General features: G+C 41.3%; 1 protein-coding gene across 4 annotated transcripts in view; it reads left to right on the top strand.

Annotated features, from left to right (window-relative positions):
• LOC133987405 (ankyrin repeat and SAM domain-containing protein 1A-like) overlaps positions 1-22,889 on the top strand; it is a 63,308-nt gene extending 40,419 nt beyond the window's left edge. For 2 of the 4 annotated variants that reach the window (XM_062426765.1, XM_062426762.1), the window contains 12 exons: positions 3,141-3,210; positions 6,853-6,965; positions 14,751-14,849; positions 15,158-15,304; positions 15,775-15,882; positions 16,142-16,312; positions 16,413-16,550; positions 16,637-16,708; positions 16,852-16,938; positions 17,418-17,555; positions 18,647-18,829; positions 21,278-21,795. In XM_062426765.1, the coding sequence (XP_062282749.1) occupies positions 3,141-3,210; positions 6,853-6,965; positions 14,751-14,849; positions 15,158-15,304; positions 15,775-15,882; positions 16,142-16,312; positions 16,413-16,550; positions 16,637-16,708; positions 16,852-16,938; positions 17,418-17,555; positions 18,647-18,829; positions 21,278-21,394 (1,443 nt within the window). In that variant the 3' untranslated portion in view covers positions 21,395-21,795. Of the gene's footprint in view, positions 1-3,140; positions 3,211-6,852; positions 6,966-14,750; positions 14,850-15,157; positions 15,305-15,774; positions 15,883-16,141; positions 16,313-16,412; positions 16,551-16,636; positions 16,709-16,851; positions 16,939-17,417; positions 17,556-18,646; positions 18,830-21,277; positions 21,796-21,943; positions 22,069-22,750 lie in introns of those variants that run through there. The other 2 variants (XM_062426764.1, XM_062426763.1) reach the window with 2 other exon arrangements.
• Positions 22,890-25,152: the final 2,263 nt, after the last annotated feature.

Raw genomic sequence — 25,152 nt, 5'->3', positions numbered from 1 at the left:
CTTTATGAGACAAGAGCACTGCCATGTCCTTATAATCGCAGCAGCTACAACAACTCTTTACATATTGTTCTGCTGATTAATGCTGGTGTTCATCAACTGCTCCCTAATTGGCTTTGTCCTGCTGACGCCTAATAATTTATGTTATTTTAAGTGCAACAAAAAGGCAACACATTAAGACTTTGTAATAAATTATAAACAGAGAGAAGAGGTAGCCATGCATAAATGAACATACTCGCAGTAGCCAATTGAAATGCAGTAGCAGTTTTTCATCTTTTACGTCCTTGCTGGAAACAATTAGGGGACTACTACAGTTCTTGTACGCCATAAAAATGAGGCAAGATTCATCTTGGCTGCTGAAGGCCTGAGGACAGAAACATTGTTAATAAATTAAATACAATGTGCAGGATTTTTTTTGTTCCTGTCATATCTTTGCTCAGGGGGCAGTAATGATCACATTAGGGCTTGGTGTGCCAGAATGAGGGGTAGAAGACGCTGCACTTGAAAACTTACTTTGTAGAAGTGACACAAAGGTGAAATTTATGGCTCGATCTCATTAATCAAATCCATAGAAAAACCAAAGTCTAGAAACAAGTTGGGGTTTTATGGGGGTAATATTTACAGGATATGCAAGATTTCTTTTCATGGATGGGCTCAGTAAATTCCTGGAGTCTCTGCTGGTTGCGTGGCAACCTCAAGTTTTAGCAGAGCTTTTTTGGCAGATTTTGTTGAAAAGCTCATATCACATGCTTACTATATGCTTATCCCTAGAGTAGTATACAAAATGCTCATGCTTGTTGTGTTGTGTTGCTCACTTCCTCCAAAATATGCGGAGTATATTTAATTGTTTGGTTGAGTCCAGCGTACTCATTTCTAAAGCACAATAGGACCCCTCATGCATGCAGATACGCATTCATACCAACAGTAGCCAGCGATTTTTTTGCTGACTCACCTGGGTCTGTGCTCAGGTAGGAGAGATGCTGCCAATTCAACATCTATATTCCTGTTTAATCACTGATGTAGCAAACATGTGGTGCTGATAGATGGAGGTTATTTGTAGAGCTTGTGCGACTAATCTACCATCTGGTCAATATGCAGTGTTCTAATCAACAGTATGGAGGAGTAAATTTGGCAGATGGATAACTAAAATAATGTCATTTTCTAATTGCCCTTTGTCTCACACCTCTCCTGTCTGTATTTGCTTGCTAGAATGAAGAGTTGAGGATTACTTTTGACCATGAAAATAGCAGAGAAGAGACTATAAAATAGTACTTTATTGTACAGTATACTGCAGTACAGAGTGTGATCCCCAGGCTCCCTGATGGCTTTATGTCTCAGTTTCATCCAGTTTTCTAAAATTCTTCATCTTTTCAACCCCACTGATTCTTCAGTGATTTAATAATTACAAAGGCATTGCTTATGTGTTTTCCATATAAAATAGTGGCTCAGTTGCATTTATTTTATCAGCAGGGATGGTTATAATCAGGATGATTATTGCAGCCCTGCCAGCTGGCACATAGTAGGCAGGTGAACAGAAAGAAGGCAAAACAAAAACCTGAATTCTCTCTCAGCAGACACAGACGACTTCTGCCACCACAAATCCACGGAGATCAAATTCCTTTGACAGCGTAAGACGTCCCTCTCATATAAATATCTCCTGGTCCTCTTGGGGGTTTGGCTCTGTCCTCTTCTGGGTCATTCTTTGTAGAGGTAGATGGGATTCTTTCAGCCTTCATGAATCCTTTTGGATCATGGAATGACATAATCTCAGTGATTATTCATTTCTCCCTCTAAACAAGTCTAGAAGCGTTAATCTACTGTTTGCTATCCAGTCTAACAGCAGCACGTTTAAACAGATAGCATCGTTCTTGGATGTAAGATTTCTGTCTCCTCCTGTGACAGGCATTTCTCTTCCAAAGATTCGATTTCACTTCTAAACATCTATGCAATGATTGATGATGAGAACTTAACAAATGTGGACTTTCGCTCTCCTAATGGCACATTATTGCCTTATATAATTACACTAATGGGATCTGTCTGGGCGCTTTTAGAGCAGCAAATAGGACTTATACTCTTTATAGCCAGTGGCAAGACAGTCAATTTCAGGCAAACTATCATTAAACACCGTCCAAAAGAAGCACACTAAAGATAAGTATTCACTTCAGATTGTTGCACGGGCTTGTCATCAAAAAGAGTTGGAGTGACAGGATCTGACAAGTGTGACAGCAGCACTGTCAGTCTCTACATTTTCATTTCATGCGCTCTCAATGTCTATGTAAACTCAACCCTGCATTGGTTGAAGGCGGAGCCACGTCTCTATGCTGTGACAGGTGTAATATTGCAGCTCTATAGGTCACTGCTGCCTCAATGCCCTTATGAGTATATTTGAAGGAAATAACAGTATTTTGTTACATGTCTACAAGTCTGCATGTGAATGACATGGATATGAGTGTATATGTGTGAAGCAGCAACCTTATAATGTTGGCATGCATTGTGTAGGAATGCATGAAATTATTGCAAGAACTCATGGTGGTCTGGGATTTTATTGTTTTTTTAAAATCTTTTCATCCTTTGTATATTTTACTCCTTTTGTGAATTGTCTTCAGAGCCTCAGGTGACTTGAAACAGAGTTACACATGTAATTGGGGCAAATATTATGACATATATAGTTTAACTTGCTTCAAAGTCTTTTCTTTGAGAGCTTCATGAATATAAGAAAAGCTTGAACCACTTCACAGTGGTTTTGTATCATTTTTGCCCTGGAAAAACTTTTGTGATGATTTACTGGGATGTCTGTTTAAATCAGTATTGTTTTGGCTGCAGGCAGCAGATGAGACGCTTCTACCTGCAACCAGGAGCCAGTAACTAAATTACTGACTGTAATGCTGTGGCCTAAAATGATATAGTCAATCAGCCCAGGGCACAGTTGCCCGTCAAAAAAAAAAATACCACTGTGACTGACTTTTCTCATGATAAAGATACCCTAACACTGTAATTTGCTTTTTCAGGGTGTATTATTGCTTCAGGGGGGTTATTGTTTAAGGCATGGGGGAATTTCTCAGTATTTTTGCTGGTGAGAGGTGGAGGTTAAACTGTGATGGTACCTCCAGGTTCTCATCTCTCTCTTCTGTTCCTGTCCTCAGATCGAGAAGATCATGACACTGATTGGTGCTGGCATCGATTTTTCCAGAGATCAGCAGTATGCTACACCAGGTAGAGTATGATTATTGCTGACACTTGATGCTGTGAAATGTTTAAGGGGAACTGATAAATTGCCTCAAGGCAGCGTTAGTTTAAGCTGAAGACTACAAGTTTAAAAGTGAAAGAAATCTGTGGGTATGGAGTTAGAGAGAAGTGAGCTTACCAGACCTTTGTACCCTGCTTCTCGTCTTTGCTCGGGGCTAGCGCCTCGAGGCAACATAGGCTGCCCCTGGCTTAACACACCTGAGTCTCAGACAAAACATTTGTTGGTCAAGTTGCATAGTGGGCAATGTAGGCGCTAGGTTTTGACGAGGAAGAAGAGTACATGGAAAAGACTATAAAAAGAAGATGGTATCTCTGCTTCTGCAACTGTTCATTTTGAGTCCAGCAATGTTACCTGTAGATGTAAATGTAAATTATAGATTACTCAGATTCAAAAATGTATTATCAGTGAGAAGTTTGAGGGGGAAATGGTGAACAAGGTAGTTTTTTATGTGCACTTGTTCCTCAGTTGTATCTGTTTTTAGTCATCTCTAATCAATTTCACCACTGTGACTTTTATTATTCTATTGTGAATCTTTCTGCGCGCTCCCTCGCTTTGAACATAAAACTTTAAATTACCCATTTAGCTGCAGGCTAAGATTTCAATGGGTAGACTTAGAGTTGCTTGCATTCTCTCAAAAGTAGCTGAATACGTGATGGGTATGGTTTTATTGTCATGGCTGCCTTACTTGTCTTGTACCTCATGCGAGACCGGGTTGGATTTATTTTGCAATCAAACTCCAAGTTATTTGATCCATATGAGTGCCCTCAAGGGAAATCAAATGGGTACCTAAAGCCATGATTAATAACGAAGGAATCTGAAAACAGAGAGGTAGATATAACGGATTAAGGGAGGATTTGGCTTCAGAGAAAGGTAAGATGATGCATTTGAACAGCTTTTGTTATCCTGATTACAGAGTGGTTATATAGTGTCCATATTTTATGCCCTGAGACGTGATGTCTAACACAAAATCAGACCATTTTTAAGCTGAAGGGTCCACAAGGTCTCCTGTGCGCTAAACCTACATTGGAGGGTACCAGATGTGGTTTTTATTTTGAAGACCAAAGTTCCTGAGAGACCCATTACAAGAACCAGCTTCTCACTTTGTAATGAAATGTCTTTGTGTTAAGGATTCTGTACCTGTTCTCTCGTGTGTTCTTCAGGCTTTTCAAAAGCCTGTCGTCAGGGTTGATGGATGGTGCCAGGGGACTGTAGCAGCAAACCCTGAACAATCGACTCCTTCCCTCCAGCTTTCCCCCTCTCACATTATTCAACATTCACCTCCAGTTTACACTTTGCCTTAGCCCCATTTCAATACATTTGAGCAATGCAGCAGATGCGTTATTCTAAAGTTGTCTGTCTTCTCATTCTAGCCCTTATGTTTGTTATGCCCTGCACTGGAGTGAGCTCTTTAAATATTAACCACTACATATGTCAGGGGATGAGCTCATTTTGCTTTGTAGACGTGAGGAAAGCTGAGCCCACTGCAGTAAAGTAGTTAGCGCCCCATCGCTGGCTGGGTCTGTCTGGTCTATAAGCTGCTCTTTAAGTCCGAATCTGCTCCTCCTGTATGTCTGAAGCACAGCCTTTTAGCTGCCATGCCCACAGCGCAGTCTCAATCAAGCAGCTGTCAGCAGGCCATCAAGGGACTCGCCGAAGAGGACGCTCTGTGTGCACATGTGAAAAGCAGCATCACCTGAGCTGATTGGCTCTATGCCTGCGGTCCCTTGTACTTTTTCACCTCCCTACTGATGAACTTATACATCAGAGTGAAAAAGATGGTGAAGGAAACCTAACGAGTGTGTGAAAAGCCACGACTGAGATACAGAAGCTGCAGAAACTCAAGAGCAAATGCTAGTAATGAGGGATGGGGGGTCTGTAGCTGAAGCGGTAGCTCGCACTGACAAAGAGCAGCCACCTGCAGTGTTTCAGAGAGAGAGGGAGAGCGAGAGAGGGAGGGAGGAGTGGAGAAGAGCATGCAACGAGGAGAGAGAGAGAGAGAGTTAAAGGGAGGAGAGAGGAATTGCAGGCAGCAGAAACAGCCAGGACAATAGAAGGACGCCACCTCGGGATCTGTAAGATTAGGTGGTCCGTTCCTCAGCCTGGAGCAGGCAGCAGTGAGTGGACTACAGAAGCCTTTTCTTTTTTTTTTCTTTGTGGAAAGTGGCTGCTGCTGGACTTTTGACCACATCTCACAGACTGTGCCAGACTGAGAAAAGACAGTTTTAGCACTCTCTCGTCTACAGAGGAGTTCATTCTGGGGGCCAGCTATTACTCAAGTTCTCTTTGAAGTAGCTGATTGGATCCTCGACTGGAATTATTTTTTTCCTTGATAATTCTCAGAGAGTGACCGAAATGGGATTTATGACGCGGAAGTGTCCTCTGGAACAGGAGTGGTTCTGTAAATAGACAAAAGCAACACTGGCAAGGAAAAATAGAAGCTTTGAAATGTGTAATTTGTACATTAATTTTATTTTAGGTTATGATATTGGTTTGTTATTGTAAGTTGTCACCTTGCTCTATCTGTTCTGTACAAGGTAAAAACAAACGTAGGGAATATGCAACTGTTTCCTATGAACAGAAAAATGATTTACTCTGTTAATTTTTAACTATTGATAAAATGAAGAGTAAAGGTCACAACACCAAATTTAATTGCTAGGTTTTTAATGAAGCTGTGTTATAACTGTTTACCACAGTAGCAAATGTGTTTTCTGCTATAAAAGCAAGTCGGAGCATAAAAGTAACATGTTCACATCTGTCCCTGTGCAGGTGAGGTTCCTCTCAGCTCAGGCTGCTGACAGCTGTCAGTGTAGCTTTAGTTCTCAATCAGTCTCTGCTCATTGCAGTTATTTCATTTTTCTGTTAGCCCCTTTGCTCTGCTCTCCATGTGAACACCGTCATGCTCTCGGGTAGATTCCTGTCTGGACTGTGTGTGGTGGATTATATGTTGTGTAGGATGGATTTGTGAATCAGGGATGAGCCTATTTGCTAATTAAGCGTCTCCTGCTTCTGTCCACAAGTTTCCAAAGAACTTTCCACTGGTCCGAAACAAATCGCTTCCCCTGGAATGACTCCCCCCGCTGTTATGAACTGCTGCTCTCCTGTCTGACCTCCTGTCTGAGTTTCTCTTGACAAATATGGAGCTTAATTAAATCAGCTGCAAGCTTTTATTTTGGGCAGAAATTGCTTCCTCCTGACATGGGACCTTTTGACTCTTTTCCTGTTTGGATATGAACTGTTGTTTCCAGTACAACAGTTAAGTGAGGCAGTTTATTGTTGATTTTAAATGTGTTTTTGGCATGTTCCTGGCTGACCTAGCTAAGAATTTTGTGGATACTAGTGGGTAGTAAACCAGCTCACATTCCTTTCATCATCCGCTTCGCCCCTGAGATCAGGGGCACTTTATTCCGTCTTGGGTGACTGTGGTTCGGCCCCCGCTGCTCTGCGGGAGCTGACGCCCTGTCCACAAGAGGACACCCTGCCTTCCTGTTGCTGGTGCACTCGGCTCTGCTGGCCGAGAATGATGTGGCAATGCCACGTCTCGTCCTCAGAGTGCCGCTGCTACCGGCTGAAAGGTTTCTCCCTCCTGAAGCGCTTTCCCCTGTCAGCAGGTGCTGCAGGCCGGCTGCTGGACCAGCCTGTTGGAGACTGGCTGGAGCACGTGGGGCTGCCGCAGTACGAGAGCAAACTACTCCTCAACGGATTTGACGACCTGCACTACATGGTGAGTTCCACACGTCCAATGACCATAGTCTTATTTCCCTACTTGTTGGGATATTGTGTGTGTGTGTGTATGTAGTGTTTTGTGTCACATGACTCACTTGAGTGTTGTCTCCTTACTTTTTTCACTTCTTTCCTTACTTTAATGATTTGCTGTTCTTATCTTTCTGTTTACTTCTACTGACCTCACCCTGTGTCTTTGTCAATGAACACAATATTGATGCCATCCCCTTCAGCTGCGAGATGATCCTATTATCTTTGTCTGAAGTGCAATTAGAAGTAATCCTGTTATGACCCCACCCTCTCCAACTTGATTCTGATTCATATTTACAATGTTTTATTACAGGCACGTAAATTCAGTATCAAACATTATGTCACCAGCTTTATAAAACTCAAAGTCCAAAAAAACCTTTCCTCTCACTTGTGACAGGCTCCCAGAGCATTAATTGATATATTTACTCATTCATTCATCTAGACAATATGTGGTTGGATCTATGCTGTCAAATATTTTGTTTTCAGAAACTTTTATGTCATTACGCCTGGTTGTGTATTGATTTAAGTTTATACTGCTCTCTGCCTCCCAGACAGTCTGCCTCCAGCTCAGGAGGTCGCTGTCATGGCCTCTAACTTACAGTCAAGCACTGAGAAGCAGCTGATACCTGGCCAGTATGGAGGAGCATCTCAATGAGCAATGGGATGCTGTTGCCTTGCCGACATGTTTATAGAGCCCACAGTGTGTGACGCCACTATGAGTTGGCTCTCTTGCTTTTGTCAGTAATGATGATGGAGGAGCGAAAGGAGGACCCAGCTGGCAGGCCAGGGCTAGTGGGCATGTTTGAAATGAGACAGCCATCTTGTGTGTCAAGATGAAAACTCTTTCCTCCTCCATCAGGCCCATCATGCTTCTTTTCTTTAACACATAGAGCTATGTGTTTGCAGATTTCCATCCCATTCAAGCACCAAACTTGATTTGATTTCAATGGTTTGAGGAGGAAACATGAATGCACATAAATGCAGACCACAACTGCATCCTTATGCATTCTCTCTGGCTCTGGGCTCTGTTTTTGTTGAATATTTAGAGGAAGGAAAATACCTTACAATGCACAATAAACCCACTTTATAGCTGAATACTACATAAGGAGCTTAGACCACCATTTGCCCTGAAACTGTGACTCTTATATACTGTGATATGCATGTGAAGGAAATTCACTTCATTCAGTCAACTCAGTTGACTGTACAAATTAACAGTAAAGTCATCTTGTCTTCTTTTATATGACCAGTGCTCCTGTAAACCAGACATCTCACAAATGGACAAATTTAATTTGTTCAATTGCAAATTAGCATTCAGTTTAATGAATCGCCTGAGTGGCTGCCAATGTCATTTTGATTTACATCCCACAATAGCAAACAAAGTCTCATTTATAACCTTCACATTACTCTGTGATTTGGTCAGATAGTGTTGCCCATGCAAACTTGACTTTTTCACCTGTCATCCTGCAGCAGGTTGTCTTCCAAAGTATTTTTGTGATGCAGAAGATGAACTCTGACTGCCCAGAATAATAAAATGTTTGCCCGAGGCAAAACCAATGATTCAGTCCGATATTTTCAGACTGCTCAGGGGCGGGAAATTATTAAATCATGACAACAGCAGTCACAAGCTTCCCCCAGTGAAAAGAATAAAATAGTGTTAAAAAGTACTTAAAATTTAGTTCTTTTCATATTGTGTTTCTATTTTTTGGTCTCACCTCCATTCTAGCTTAATGTGGTAAAGGTAACATGTTACGCTTTGGTTTTTGCATGTCTGGTGAGAATTCATGACCCTGGTAACACCGTGTCATGTTTATATGTGTTGCTAAATGAAGGTCTGCGTTGATTGTCTTGTTGGTTTTTGTCACTAAAAGCTTGCTAATTAGACTTGTAAATACTGTAAAACACTCCAGAGAGCAGATTTTGTCTTCACGCTGCCTGGGTGTCAATTCATCTAATTTTGTCTAATTTAGTCATCTGATTCAGTATCGACGGTAATGTTTTCCTCTCATGGAAGGCATTACAAAGCTAGAAACTTAACACAGATGAATACTAAAATAAATGTTCATGCTTTTCTATAGTATGGACTTATGTAAAATAGACTAGGCTCATGCAGCTATAGAATAATCAGAGAATAGAGCACACCTCTGCTTATCTGCCTTTCTCCCTCTCACCCAGTGTCATCAACAGCCATGTTTAATTCTGTGTTGAAGCAGCCTCTGAAGTTATTCTCCAGGTTTAATCTTCCTACTGTCTTTTGAACCTTTCCTTCCTTAGCCCTGAGCCCTCTCTTTTTTTCCAAGCGGAGAGCTGGCAATTTCTCTATCTTTAAACACGGCTTACAGAGCACCTGGCTCTCTGAAATCACTAGAGGATGTAGGAAATAAAGCTGGAACCTTTTAAACAGCGTGTCCTTCTCACAGTAAATGTTGACCTTTTTGAAGAAATTGCAATTTGGTCTCAATTGGAAATGAGAATGACGCTCTGACCTTGTCTTTGTGTTTAATGTGCAGTTGTGCATTAGTGTGGGTAGAATAGGAGCAGAGCATATTTCACCATGCTTTGCTTGCTGGCTGTGTTACCAGATAGATATTCTTAGTCTAATTTTATTAGTCCTACCAGCCTCAAGGCACAGATTGTCACTGGTACATTTGGATTTGTATGGAACAAATCCATTCTCATAATTACCAAACTGATCTATCAAAATCTAAAAGCATGTCACACAAACTCCGAAATGCACTTATGGAGTTAGATATCACTGATATACACCATTGCTAGAGAATCATGCTTGAATGAAATCTAATTAAGAGTGTAATGCCTCCGTGGCATCTCCTTTATAGCTGAGCTTTTACGATCGAAACTCAAGAAGTCAAACTAATTTGCAGATAAAAAGTGGAAATGGAAAAATTTAGCATCAACTGAGCAGCAAGAATCAGAACCCCACTGCTCTAGGATCTCTGAGCTGTCACCATGTGTATAAAAAACACTGAAAAACATTGTTTTAGAAATAGTTTCTCCACTGTAGGCAATGTGCAGTGAGATCACTAATTAAACAGTGTTTACTCTGCCAGTTGGACCGCTGTGATCTCCGTCTACTCTGCAGGCTTGCTCCAGAATTGGATCAATAACGGCAGCGATTGTATAGTGTTCAAGCACCGAAGCAGAGACAAGCCTCTTCTGAAACCAATTAGATGCGTTTTATCGACTCATGGAGCAAATGTCCTGATGAAACAAGCTCTGTGCAACCATGCCGTTCCCCAGTCCTCGCTGGCACTGACAAGTAACGCTTGTTGAAACGATACAGCTCCTTTTTCGCTGTACTCAACTCATGAGCACAGCTTCTAGCGGCTGTGTCGTCAACTGTGACAGGGTCAGCCAACAGAGCTCCAAGTTAGTTTGTATTCGAGGCAACTGTGTCACAGATGCACTTCTGCAGCTAGCATTCATGGAGTCAGCTAGAGAGGAACAAATTCACTTAAAGTCTCCAATCTTCGGAGGTGACTCAGTGCACAATAGAAGCAAAAACCCTCTTAAGAAAGAGGTTTTAATCAAAAACTGGCTCGAAGGTGAAAGAAACTTCAGAGAATATGCTGCATCTGTTTGTACTTTGGTGGCTGCATCTGTGTTATCTTAATTCAACAGAGTCTTTTTTCTTATTACATTCCTTTCCGTTCTTATTCTCTGGTATTAAATAGATTCAAAGTGGATACGCTGGAAAGAGTCAATGCCACCAAAGCCTGCAGACAAATTGGAAATTCAGTAATGGCTTAATGTATTAGAAGCTTAAGGATTGGGAATAGATTAATTGATTCCTCTGTTGTGCCATTGGTGGGGTTGTATTGTGTCCATTTGCCCGTTTGAAAGCATTTGTACAAGGATGAAATATATGATCCATTTTTTAAAAAAAATGTCATTGTCCCTGCACATTCAATCACAGTCTCCTCGTAGCCTTTTTCACAGGTCCGTGTGGTTGCATGACAGCTTGTTTAGCAGGACAAACTACGACTTTCATTGCTTTTGGTTAGCTGTCTGTTTGGGTGTGAGAATGAGTGATCCGTGCCCCTTAGCCATTGGTCTGAATTCAGAGTGCTTTAAACCAGAGGGACCAGCTGTGACCGAGGAGAGAGCAGCATTTTAATCAGAGGACAGAGGAAAACAGAGATGGATGTGCAGCACAAGCACAGACAGAAAACCACCTAGCTTACACTACTATAGATGTTTTCTTTTCATCCATACTGCACTGTCAGCTCTTTCTCAACTAATGTATTCTCACTTGGCCCCGCTGAGCCTGTGGTGAAAAAGTGGCCACATCAGTCAGAACTCTCCCCACAGTGTTGCCACCACCTTGTCTTTTCAAGTCACACAGTTTGTGTTTTCAGAGTCCTTGTGTGGGAATAAATGGTTCAACAAGATGTAGCAGACTTGACTGTAATATTTAATTTGCAGGTGATGAGAGTTTTATCAACTCAACTGCCATTCAAAGATTAGATTTTAAAGACCTTTGAAGCATTTTTCACTTTATAAGGTCTATAATTTAACATCCTTGCCATTTAGTAAGGTTTGTTTTGTCAGGTAACACAATGTGGATTATTGCTGCAATTTCAATTATTTCCATATTAATTAATCTGGTGGTTATTTTCTTGATTAATCAATTACATTTTAGAAAATTCAGTTAGAAATGTCCATTATCATTTCCCAGAGCTCAAGATGGCACCTATATATTATGAGTTTCGTCTAACCAACAGTACAAAACTGAAAGATAGTCAGTTCAGTATCATGTATAGCAAAGAAAATCTAGATGATGTTTTTGGCATCTTTGCATGAAAAATGACTGCAATGATTAATAGAGTTTCAGAATAGTCGCAGATTAATTCTGTTCATCGACTAGCGGATTATTCAGCAAATTGTTTCAGCTCTGATATGGATTGAAACAAATGTCCAGTGCCAAAATGTGTAGCTATGTCAAATAGGGCTGCAATTAGTGATTATTTTCATTATGAATTAATCTTTTAATTTTTGGAGCTTAAAAGATTAATTGTTTGGTCTATAAAATATTTTTAAAAAGCCAACCACAATTTCACAAAGCCCTCATAGGTGACGTCTTCAAATTACATGTTATGTCTGACCGACACTCAAAAACTTTAATATATGCAAAAACAGATTATGGTAGCACTTAGCCAATGTTTTTTTGCTTGAAAAAAAGCCTTAAACAGTTAATCAATTATTAAAATTCTGGGTGATTGATTGTGAATCGACTAGTTGATTAATAGGCTAATCATTTCAGCACTAATGTCAGTCTCCAACAAGGCCACAAAACCCAGACAGTCCATTAGGAAACATAATTTGCTTTTCCACAGAAAACATTATAACAGGATTTTTGTTCAAATGTGGCGCCTCCTCAGTAATGGATGACATAAGCAGCATCTTAACATCCTATAAAGCTCAATAAACTAAGTGTTGGTGAAACAAGACATTAACATGCAAAATACACAGAAAAAAACACGAGAAATATGAAATAGCTGCATTTAATAAAACACATTTACTTAAGAGTAAAAGTGCAGAAAACAACCCAGAAAATGAGACTATAAGACTGTAGAGCCAGCCTGTCTGAACTATTTCCCCCTGCAGAGCCTTTTATCAGTTCATCTCCAGTGGGACAGTAATGCAATGATCCATGCACTGTCAAAGTGCTATTATCCATCCAGCTCCCCAAATAGTTTCAATCCGCAGCTGGAGAGGCAGCGATCAGCGTGTTGCTGCTCAGAGATAATGGGCTTTAAGTTGTCAGTTTAGTGCGAGGTATTAAGAGAGCGAAAGAGATGCGTCATGATGTCTCGGACTCAATCTGAGCTATAACTCTGGTCGTGCCTCACCGCAGTTATGACCGGGGTCACGCACCCATTTTGCTCTTAACTTTTCTGTCTGTCTTTCTTTCTTTCTTTCTTTCTTTCTTTCTCTCTCTCTCAAAGTTCCCACAGATTTCTTGATTTCTTTCTGGCTTTCTATTTTTGATTGGATTATTTTTAGGAATTTAATAGCACATCAACTCAAAGGAATATCGTGACACATAAAAGTCCCAAAGGATAGCACTTAAGATAGCATTACTAAAAAACACTTATTTCCAAAGTGTTCCTCAATGGAAACATGCACATCACTAACAGAACAATACATGGCATTTAACAGATATGTAACATTATAGGACAAAACTATGAGTCCCCTTGCTATTCAACGAAGATTCAATCTCCCTTCCATGAGAGTGAGCCATCACTTCTGTCCACAATGCTGCCTTTACTTTAGTTTTAAGTATTGCCTTTGTTGGACTTGGTTTAATATGCAGGAGCAGTTTGTTCCATAAGGAGATCCCAGTGTAGAAGTCTGTCTTTGTCTTATACTTTGTCTTTCTTTGTCAGACTTCCCACAGACAGGCTGCTGATGAAAACCGCTCATTACATTCAATATCATACTTACGCTCTATGACTTCTCTGTATCTCAATTGCTTACTCAACAAAATTGTGATTAACATCATGTCTCCACTGCAGTATTGCACAGATTAGTCTGCAGTTTTTTTTACATTCACAGACAGATTCACTCATCCTTTCTACCCCTTGTTTGTATCTACCTTGTCTGCATGAAAAACAGGATGTCAGGTTTGACCTACAGACATCTCCTCTTCTGTCCTGTTACTGTGAGAGTGTGTGTTTGTGTGTGTGTATGTGTGCCTGGGTGAGCACCATAGGATTAGTCCGAGGTTCATATTGAAGAGTCAGCCACAAGAGCCCTGAGCCGTCACTATTTGTTCCTGAGGCAGCATCTCGCATGGAGCATCATGATACTTTAGCAGATGAGATTTAGTTGCTGACTTCTTCTTTAGAAGTAACACAGCGAGCATTTGCAGCTCACTCTTCTACAGCTAAGATGGACTATTTTACTCACTGGTCATCTGACTAGTACTGCTTTGCGCTAACTAGACTGCTGATTAATGAGATTGCAGTGTAAAAATGGAGACTTGCTTTTTACATATCAGAGTGTTTTGATTTTCTCCCCCTTCAATCAGCTACTGTCCACCATCGATACCCCAGTATTCGTACCCCTCCACCTCATACCGCTGACTACCCTGCAATTCTGACATTGATTTATCACTCCTTTGTCTATAATCCATTACCTGCCTGTCACACTGTCTCCAAGGTGATACTGTGTGTAACCAAAAATGGGTCTGTCCATCGTTCACACACATGCTTGTCAGTCACCTCCCCCACACACTTAAGTCTCATTTAAGGGGTTATTGACATGGCCCCCTTACTACGGTCAGTAGGTTGAGTCCCAGGGAGAAGTTTGAAGTTCTCAATCAGGAGCAATCGACCATTTTTTATGCAATGGCACCATTACTTGTGATCGATAGTAACCCTGCAGCATAGGCTCTTATCTTACAGTCTAAATCAGATTGTATTCTGTGTTTCAGATTTGTAATGGGTGTTAATAAACTAATACACATACAGTATCAGTCAGAGGTTGGAAGTAACCAAGTATTTCTACTTGTTCATTAGAACAGCGGAAGAATGATGATTTTTATGAATTGGTCACACGTCAATCGCTGCGCATCCACATACACTCACTTCCGTTCTCCTCCTTCAAAATAACACATCTTCATGGTGTGAATGCTTAACCGGAAGAAACAGAAAGAATGTGTGTGTATATGTATATACGGGAACCAGTACAAAGTTAATACACATATCCTTTAACAAGCATTTTATTTGTGTTACAGGGAAGCAATGTAATGGAGGACCAGGACTTAAGAGAGATTGGGATCATAGACCCAAGCCACAGAAAAAAGATCCTGCATGCAGCACGTTCCTTACCCAAGGTAACAAATCATTGATTTCTACTTCAATACTGATCTCAGTGTAGTAAGACCTGATTCACTGTCTTGCTTTGCCTTTGATGTTAGATCACAAAGAGCTAATCTCCCCTTTAATACCATGGCATGTTCTGTAAATCTAACTCATAGTCTGTCAGCTCCTTTGAGATAACAGTACCAGTATACTTGTGTGAGGTTATTGTAGCCAGTTCCTTCAGAGTGAGGCAAGAAAATTGTTTAAAGGCACCATGCAGGGCCAGTGATTGCCCCAAAGCTCTCAAAGTATCAGTGAATGATTTAGTCCTGTCCTGCAGGTGAAAGCGCTGGGCTGTGATGGCAGCAGCTCCCTGTCCTCCTGGCTGGAGAATCTGGGCCTGCACGAGTACTTACACAACTTCCTGGCCAGTGGCTACCGCACTCTGGACTGTGTCAAAAACCTTTGGGAACTGGAGATTGTCAATGTGAGTCACAGTGACGTACATGGGGACTTTGAGGAGTATCAGAGGGTGAAATTAGTTTTGAAGTATGTTAAACAAAATTCCGCACAAGGGAGCCATTTTGACAGTTTAAACTAGCTGAGAAACTGAAACTCTGAAGGTGAATATACATAACTTTGGTGCTGAATATTAGGGAAGTAGTTTCAAAATAGTTCAATTGATAAAGGCATAAATGTCAGAGAACAAAACAGTAATATTTGAGGTTATGATACTTGACTTCAAACAAGAGACTACTGAGACAGAAGTCTCTTGTTTGAAGCTAAGCACATTTTCTGTTTTAAAAAAAATTACACAATTAGGGTACCATTGAAGGTGCTTATGAAATTAAACAGCAGGGTCTGGTGTTACTTGGTGTGCATCCACCTTTCCAACATTTCTGTTTCTTCAAGTGCTGCTACATATGTGTTAACAAGATGATTTCTTCTTTTCTCCAGGTGCTAAAGATCACCCTACTTGGTCACAGGAAACGCATCATTGCTTCCTTAGCAGAGAGGCCCTATGAGGAGCCTCCTGTCAAGCCTCCTCGTTTGTCTCAGATCAGGGTGAGGACATGCGCAGAGACTCCTACTATTATACCAACATCATACTGGACTTTACTTGGAAAATGACATGTATGGGAAGAAGGGCTGAATGAGAGTTTGATGCTTTTTCCACCTCTCAAGCTCGACTCTGTTAGTTTCCATCAATGTTTTGATTTTAGTCCACAAAAGTAGCAAATTTGCTGAGAAAGACGAAACACAAACTTGCCAGAAATCATAGTTACGTTCATCATGCGACAGCTAATTGTGTCCATCTCTTTAGTGCCAAGACCTGCCTGGATCCCAGACCTCATCTCCGCTTAATCTGATGGAGTCTTACACAGGACGCTCAATGGACCCTCTGCTGCCAGTTGGAGAACCAGGGAGGAAAAAAGTGCCAGATACCGACTATGACGTCACCCAAAGACATCGCAGTGAACGACACAGATCGCATGTATGTAGTCTATCTGTACATTATTGCCTCTAGCATCATTGTGTGATTGTAGTGTGTCCCTGCAGGTCTTCTTTGACAGTCATACTTATTTTCTTTCCAGGAGCGGTATGAAGAACGGCATCGAGAACCACGTCTGACCCTGCGGCCGCCTAGTCTGGCAGCACCGTACGCTCCAGTCCAGAACTGGCATCACCAGCCAGAGAAGCTCATCTTTGAATCATGCGCCTACGAAGCCAATGTACGTTTTTGCCTCTCTTGTTCATAAATGTTGGTCTTTATATTGAATATTTGTAAGTATATTTCTGTCTTCTATTCCCTTTATAGTACCTCGGTTCTATGCTTATTAAGGATCTGCGAGGTACTGAATCCACCCAGGACGCTTGTGCCAAAATGCGGGTATGAGACAGTTTTCTTCTGTAATCCCAATGGACAAACATAGAGTATTATTCAACATATTATTGAGTATAATAATTGTATTATTGAGTATAATAATTTATCTTAATGTCCTTTCTGCCTGTGTTGTTCTTTTTTCCCTTCAGAGGTCGACAGAACAAATGAGAAAAGTCCCGACCATCGTCCTCTCCATCACGTACAAGGGTGTGAAGTTCATTGATGCAGCCAATAAGGTTCGCTATTAAAATTCAGTTTTTAATCCCGCATGTCATGTTACACATCATATTAAACCCACATAACAGTACATTTACTTATGTTAGAGTCAACATCACTGGTTCTTTTCTCTGATTGTAAATGTCAGGCTTCCCAAGTTTATGTCAGACTTGTTCATGTTTGTATTTCCTGACAGGGAGCACGTCCGCTCATACTGACATTTATATGACATTAATGAAAAAAGACTCAGCCTGGTTTAACTTTTTATTGCTACACTTTTCCTGCGATAGCTGCAAAATCTGTTTTATGTCTCAATTTCACCTCCTTACTGTCCGTCTCAGTAATTTCATAACACATTATATCATTCAAGCTCTGTGTGGTACAGCTTGACATTCTGTTTGCATTGTGTTAATGGCATCCAATAGAAAAGCGTAGCATTTACAGAGGGTTATTTAAAGTCACTGAGTCTCATCCATGCGTGTTTCTACTCTCGATGCAGAACATAATTGCAGAGCATGAGATCCGTAATATTTCATGTGCAGCCCAGGACCCAGAAGACTTGTGCACATTTGCTTACATCACTAAGGACCTGCAGACCAGCCATCACTACTGCCACGTGTTCAGCACAGTAGACGTGGTAAGGATACCCTCACTAACCCACAGCTGGCTTATCTGTTTCAGACTGAATGAATATGACATGCAATTTTCTGTGTCAGCTCGATTTTAGCATAAACAAGGTGAACGTAGTGAAAGGAGGCTTTCTAGTGAGTGCTGAAAACTTTCCTCACTGCTAAATTTGAATTCCTCCAACATCGTCTCCCGCACTTGTGGCTGTAACATTGATTAGATGTGACAGCCCACACGGTCAACACTGTTATCTCTAGACTGCCCTATCTCTTCAAGGTGTCACGCTTCAGTTGGGGTTGATTGCCTCCTCGTAGGCGCAGTGCTCCTCTGGCTTTGATAAGTAGCCCTCCATTACCTTCTCTGTTCCCCCTGAGATCTGATGATTATCCTTCTAATCTGCCTCATAATGCAGCAAGGGTCATTGCAGTCTACAGTCTGGAAGAGCTTAGCAGCACTCAGTTTCCCAGCGATTTCCTCTGTGGTGTTGAAACAAAGAGCCGTTCCCCGGCAGTAAGTGCTGCAGCAGCTTGAGAATCAAAGGCCTGAACAGCCTGAGCTGAGATCTGGTCGGTGGTTTTGACCATTGTGCTACCGACGACGCATTTATCTTAGGGCAGATATTTTCAAAAGTTACGAATATGCAGATAAATTCAGAGCTCTGTTCTCTTGACGCAGTGTTCTCACCATGATTTATTTTTTCAGCTTCCCAAGACACATAGTGTGAAGCTTCAATCCTCCGTCTTTAGTCAGAAAGTGCTTGTTCATGTTTGGTAGCTGTCAGGGTTTAACAATAGGATGCAGCAGCTCTAATACTAAACTACAGCAAAAGTATTGAGCCCAGGTGCTGAGGAGAGCTGCTTGCTGCTGCACAATACTCCCAAGACAGCTGCCACTTCTCCAAGTTATGTAATTTGGTTTTGAAGAAGTTTGAGACAAGGAAACTTTGTCCTATCTTTTGCTGTCTCGCTGCAAACTGAGTATTGTTTTGTTCTCTGGCTTGAAAACAAAACTATGCTCAGTGCACTGTGAGACAGCTCTATGTCTGCTGATCAGATGCTGGATGCTTAAAAGGGCTGCCTGCTCTCTCTCTCTTTGTGCCAGAACCTGACCTATGAGATTATACTGACGCTGGGGCAGGCATTTGAGGTAGCCTATCAGCTGGCTCTGCAGGCCCAGAGGACCAAACAGCACCAGAACCTTCCAGTGGGACCCGGTTCAGATGTCGTTGAGACCAAGTCCAGCCGACCTGTACCCAAACCACGAGGCAGCGTACGGAAGTCAGGGGTGAGTTGGAGAAAGACATTGGAGCATAGAGGTCACACACACACACACACACACACACACACACACACACACACACACACACACTCACACTCACCTAAGTGTATTAAAACTTTATGGAAGTGATGATTGGTGTTTAGTAGAGGCACAAAAACTTATACAAGCTGTGCGACTGATAGAAAAGTTTATTTTCTGTATCCTGAAATGCATTCTACCTGTTCATCTGGACATGATGTAGTGCTTTGCTCTGCTTGTTTTTATTGCAGCATTAAAAAAAACAAGTCAGAGTCATCCACAAATCAAACAAATGCCTGCTGTTACAAAATGACTGCAGGTGTAAAACTGAAGCAGATTGCACATTACTGAGTCATCCTGACACTTGATGTAATAATGATGTTTTCATGGGAACATACTGTCGGCTTTTTTGGAATCAAATACACAGAAACACGTTAGACACTTCTTAGAATATTTGTATCAGTCTGCGCTGTTTCACATCATTATTACACTGTGTTGATGTTCTTCTGGCCATTAGCATTAAACCATTAAGAAGTGAGCTTGTGCTGAATATAAATGAGATGATTACACTTCAGGGATCAGTCGCACATCTCTGTCTACAGTTTAATGAACTACGACTTTGCAAGTAATTTCAGACAAATTTGCAGTGTCGGAATAAAATCATGAGAGTTTTGCTAGAGTTGTGGTAAGCATTTGGTTTAAAAGTGGTCATAAAAGTCAGTCTGAGCTGTCTTAAGCCAATCTTTTTCTCATCTGGATGTTCTGATAAAATCAAGCGTATTAATCGGAGGCTTTAAGTCAGGGCTCATGCAAATAGTGTTCAATGCATGATCATACTAGCACCAAACATGACGCAGCAAACAGGGTTAGATAGTAAACATGACAGGGACTCTGCACACACAAGGGCAGCTGTGGCCAAAAGCTGCTTATGTCTCTGCTCCATTGTTCAACAGTTTTTTCTTCTTATAAATTTCCACTGAGAGCAGGATGGGAAATAATCTCCAAAGGAATCTAGTTGTAGTCTTGAAAATAGTGACCCTGCAAGACCCCCAGTCTTTGAGTCTGTGATGAGAAACTCTGTGATTTATGATACATTGTCTTCAGATAAGATAAGAGGGTGTTAGACTTTAGTCTTTTAACATTCTTGTCAAAGTCTTCTAATGTATGGTTGGCATAAAAAGAATCATGTAAGATTGTGATGTTCTTCGGTGTCTGCCTGTGTTTCCTTCACCTGTCTTTTGATATTTAAATCTTCCACCTTTATTTTATGCACTTTTCTTTAAAAAAAACCCACAACACCCTACCTCACTGTCCTGCAGTCACACAGACCAACAGCTAAAAACTACCCAGCACATATCACAGTTTCCTCCTGTCTCATGCTGTTCAAATCTATATCTTTCACAGCCCCGCCTCCTGTCTGTTTTCTTGTGCTCTTTCCCTTCTTCCCTCTTTCCTCCTGGCGGCGTTTATCTCTCCCAGGACTCTCCTCCTCTCGCCAGTCGTTGCTGTTACTGTTACACCTGCACCACCCACCGTCCCTCCTTCCTACCGCTGCACTCTACTAGCCCTGCTGCCCAGGTGCTGCTTTCACATCCTCGTACCATCCTGTACCATCTCCATCATCTCACGCTTGTCTTCCTCATTTTTTTCCCTCATCACTGCCCTAACAACCCCATAATCCCCCATTTATGTATTTATATTGCTGATACTGCTGTGTGTGAATATGGGCTCCTCTCTATACATAGCCTCTGAGTAAAGCTTTTACTGTTACTTTTGGCTCTGGCGCCCTCCAGTGACAGTTTGGTAGTAACACTATGAATGTTCACATGCACAGAAAAGCTCTTGGGCTTGGTGTTTGGTGGGGGTGGAATCATTGAGAGAGTGCTAAAATATCCTTCAGTACTGTTACTTACTGATGTTTTACTTCAGTGCAAGCTTAGCAGTATATGCATATATAAGTATAAGTTAAAATACAAGTTAGAATTATTATAATAATGTATATTCATGACACTGCTTTGCCATCACATACATTTTACTCTTATTCACAATCTGTGCAAAATTACATTCACATAAAATTAGATTCATATAACATAATGGATACATTTTAGGTCTGGATCTGCTCTATGTGAAAAGTGTCCTGAGATAAATTGATTTGGTGCTATATAAATCATTTTAATTGAATTGAACTGAATTAAATGTCCCAGGAGACACCTGTTGATCCACCTGTTGGCAGGTGGATTTCCACAGATTGATAGGAATCCTCAATTGATTCATGGCAGTAGGCATGTGAGCATTATTTCCCCCAAATAAACAGGTGAACCAGGTCAACAGATGTCACACAACTGTTTAAACCTGTTTTTTAAATGATTGTAGTTACTATAAGATCAGCTTCTGTTGAAAGGCAGACAGTTTAATGCTCTGTGTTTGTGTCTACAGGGAGACATTGTGGACCAGGAGGGGGATTCTCAGTCCCAGGGCAGCGCCACGTGGCTCGTGGACCCCAAGGAATCCAAGCGCACCATTAGCACTAAGTACGAGACCACCATATTCTGAGTGGACCCCTCTTCCTCCTCCTCACCTCTGAACCCGGGCCTGGTCTCTCCCCCTCTCCTTTCCATCCTTCTGTGTGCCTTTCACTGTGACTCTGCCTCTCTCCAGGCTGGACCCCTGCCCCTGCCCCCCCTCCATCTCCCTTCACACTGTTGCTCTGTCCCGTATTGTTGCCGGATCAGCTGACAGAATAATCTCGTAGTCAGTCTGTCACCTTCTGCCATCACTTGTCCTCATCTGACAACAACACAATCTGTGACAGTTAAACGAGTGCTTTCCTCTTTCCTTATGCTAAGCCACCACCACTACTACCCTACCACGTATTGATTATTAGTGCAACCCTTTCACTTCATCAGTCTCTTTCTAACTGGTATCATTCACACTACCAGCCTGCCACTTACCATCATTGCTATTCTCCTCTCTGTTTACCTTGTATGCTTCCTGAACTTCGTGCACAATGCTTCCCTTTTTTCCCCCGCAATCAACATCCCACTATTGACTCTTGGTGATAAGCTCTTTTTTTTTGTCTTGGTGCTTTTCCTGCTCCATTAGGCGACGGCCGCTCTGAGGCTTTTCACTCTGATCTTTCAACTCCTGACTGCGAGTGGTGAGAAAATCTGAGTGACCCACTGCACACATCCTGTACCTGGATGGACATGTTTCCTGAAGGAACTGTGAAACTGCTCCCGCCATTCTATGCATCAGTTGGACTGTAGCAGACTGTTTCTGTTCAGGGGGATGCAGGTTGTGCTGTTGGAGTGATTAACAAGGGGGAGATTTTTCATTGTCAGTGGTCTGTCGGAAGCCAAAGGAGGCTAAGATTCTTGCACTGTGATAAAGTCCTTTTATGGAGCTAATAAAATAAGCATTTTGAGGGATTTTCTTGGCGGGCACAGAGGATACGGACCTGCATGTTAGAGGTTCTCACCGCTGCAGAAAATAGACAGTACAAAACTGTCTAAGACTGGCATGCTCTCCTCTGTCTATCAATCAAAGCACCAGGATTAAAACCTGATGCTTCCTCTGGAGTGAACTAACTATAACTAAGCACTTTCACCAAATCCCTAAGTGTGTAAGAATAAGCGCACCTTCCTCTGTCCTGTCTTTCTTTTTCTTCTTCTTCTACTTCTTCTTCTTCTTCTTTTCACAACAAAGGCCTTCTATGTTCATCCTGCCTTTGGTTTTGCCAATCACACCAAGTTAATATTTCACTGCTGCCAGTGAAAAGAGTTAATCATTATATGGGGTGTGGGTAGGGGTGATCCATCACAATGTTTGTGTTCATTAGTTCAGTGTTTTTTTAAACTTTATTTTAACCTCACTGCATTGTGTGCATGTGTCTGTGTCCCTTCCCTGTAGCTGAACACTGTGACCACTCCCAGCCAGTGTGAAAGGACAGGAATGAGCCCTGTTGCATGATGGGTGTTTTTGTGTGGAAAAGTGACCTACTTCTCATGCAGCGGATCACATCACCAGTCGGACTGTTGCTCGCAGCTCACCACAGTAACACATCAGTTGGGGGTTGGAGGAGGGGGACGAGGGCGAGGGTGGGCCTGGAGAGAAACGAACGCCGAGCTCTCAACACTGCACGGTCCATCAGTTCATCTGACCTCACCGACTTCATCAACACTCCACGCACACACACACACACACACACACACACACACACACACACACACACACACACACACACACACACGCACACACGCCTCCATCTAAGCTTCCTGTCCATCAGAAAGTGATGGTTGTTATGCTCTTTGCATTTCCTGAGAAATAAATTGTGGCCTCCCAAAAGCTATCAGCCTTTGAGGCCTCCCTCACAGAGGATTTATGTTTACTGTTCCAGGAAATGTACCTTAAGTTAAAAGGGGAAGCAGCTGAGATATGGAACTATATGTTTTCTGTTATGATACAAAGGTACAAACTGAGGCATCAGACAGAGATCTCGCACTGTAGGTACACACTCCTGCCTGGATTATTCGTCCTGTATCCAAATAGTAGCGTTTTTCTCATGACCATCTCATCCACAACATACATGTATAACTGTGATAATTTAATCTTGCACGGGAGGTATTCTCTAACCAAACTTAAAGGACTAAGGTGCAGAGAAACTGACACTACAAAGACTGTTTTATAGTAATATAACAGGGGATGGCTTTTATTTGATTTAAAGCATTGTAATTTTTGTTTGTTTTTGTATATTTTTATTGTTTTATTGGACAATGACGTGTCCTAACGCGGGAACTGGATCAGGCGTGGTTCTCTGCAGTTCTCTCCTTCCCTGCTTCTTTGTTCAGTTAATCTATTAAAGATTATTCACCACACCTGCCATGCAGGCTGGTACTTCTTTAGATTTTAGCTACAGAACAGAACAATAGGGCACAGCATGTTTCTCTTAGCTAACTCCCAGTATGTTGACTGTTGATGGTACTTTTTGGTCAGCCGATGTGTATATGGGTACATAGTCAGGTCGTTTTTGATTTAACCGTTGTATATGTGGTACGTTGTCAGGCCAGTATGATAACTCTATGGTACACTGTCTTCAGCTCGCTGGTTGTCGGCACCTTCAGCCATCAGCCTGGTCCCACTCTGCTTTTGCACATTGCTAAGGATCAGGAGAGATATTTTGGGACTAATCTGATGACAATAATGATGAGAATGCTATTGTATATGAATCTAGTAGTCTGTATTTTGATACTTGAATGATTTTTGCTTTTATAGATATCCATATATATATGTATATGTATGTATGTATGTAATTTTTTTGACGTTTGTCAAAAGAGAGAAAAGGACTGTCTTATAAAGTTAAACATATCGTGAATAAATACCCTGTGATTTAAAAGAAAAAAAGGCTGAAAAAACAATTACTCAGAAGAGGGATCTCAAAAAAAAGATTGTAAATAATCTTGGGCTTCCAGTCTTTTTTATGATTATTTTTCATAATTGTACAACTAATAAATGGAGCAATTAGAAATGTCCCTGTTGACTTTTTTTTTATTGTCTTCTGTTTTATTATTACCACAGAACTGTTTGCATTTTTCTTTTATAACAGACACAGATCCCAACTTTTGCTGCAATTACTGTCAGTTTTTGACACTTTTCAGTTCTACTGCAGGTTTCTCAGCTAAAGCTGAGAGACTTGCAGAGGGTCTTGGTTTGTCAGAGGGCAAACAAGGTCAGTAGATGCGCAGGGATGAAATGTTTGGTCTCCACCCACCACGTCTATCTCATAAACCTCTCTCTGCTGATGGATGGACAGCGGCAGCTCAGAGTCAGCACAGGAAACTGAAACCGACTACTGGAGATTAAGCAACAGAAGTCCAGACACAGAAGCTGACAGTATAATATCAACACGGCTTATTCTGTCAGTCTAAACAACAAGCTGCTGCAGTAGATACCAGCTGTAGTGACATTAGGAACAAACATGCTGCTATAGTATATTTCTTTGCATTAAAACCCACTTCCAAACATTATATGATAAAGTTTATTTTGGAGTTAGGGTCTTGATTCCATTTAAGCTAAAATGTGTGTGTGAAGACCTTTAATATTGCTGTGACTTTACAAACTTTTAAAAGTAACTTCATAACTTTTGAAACATGTTGAAAAAAGAGTAAAAAAGTCACTGTGTTCTGTTGACTTACTTTAATCAACTGATGTTAATTCAAATATTGTACATTTTTAATTTGCTCCAGCACAAGGTTTTATATTGACATGTTTTTTTCTTTGTTAGAATAGAAAACAAATCAACAGAAGAAGATTAC

Source organism: Scomber scombrus, chromosome 10, assembly GCF_963691925.1.
Source record: "Scomber scombrus chromosome 10, fScoSco1.1, whole genome shotgun sequence".
In the NCBI taxonomy this organism is placed as follows: Eukaryota; Metazoa; Chordata; class Actinopteri; order Scombriformes; family Scombridae; genus Scomber; species Scomber scombrus.
The sequence above is the reverse complement of the archived record's forward strand: the minus strand, read 5'-3'. Positions and strand labels throughout refer to the sequence as shown.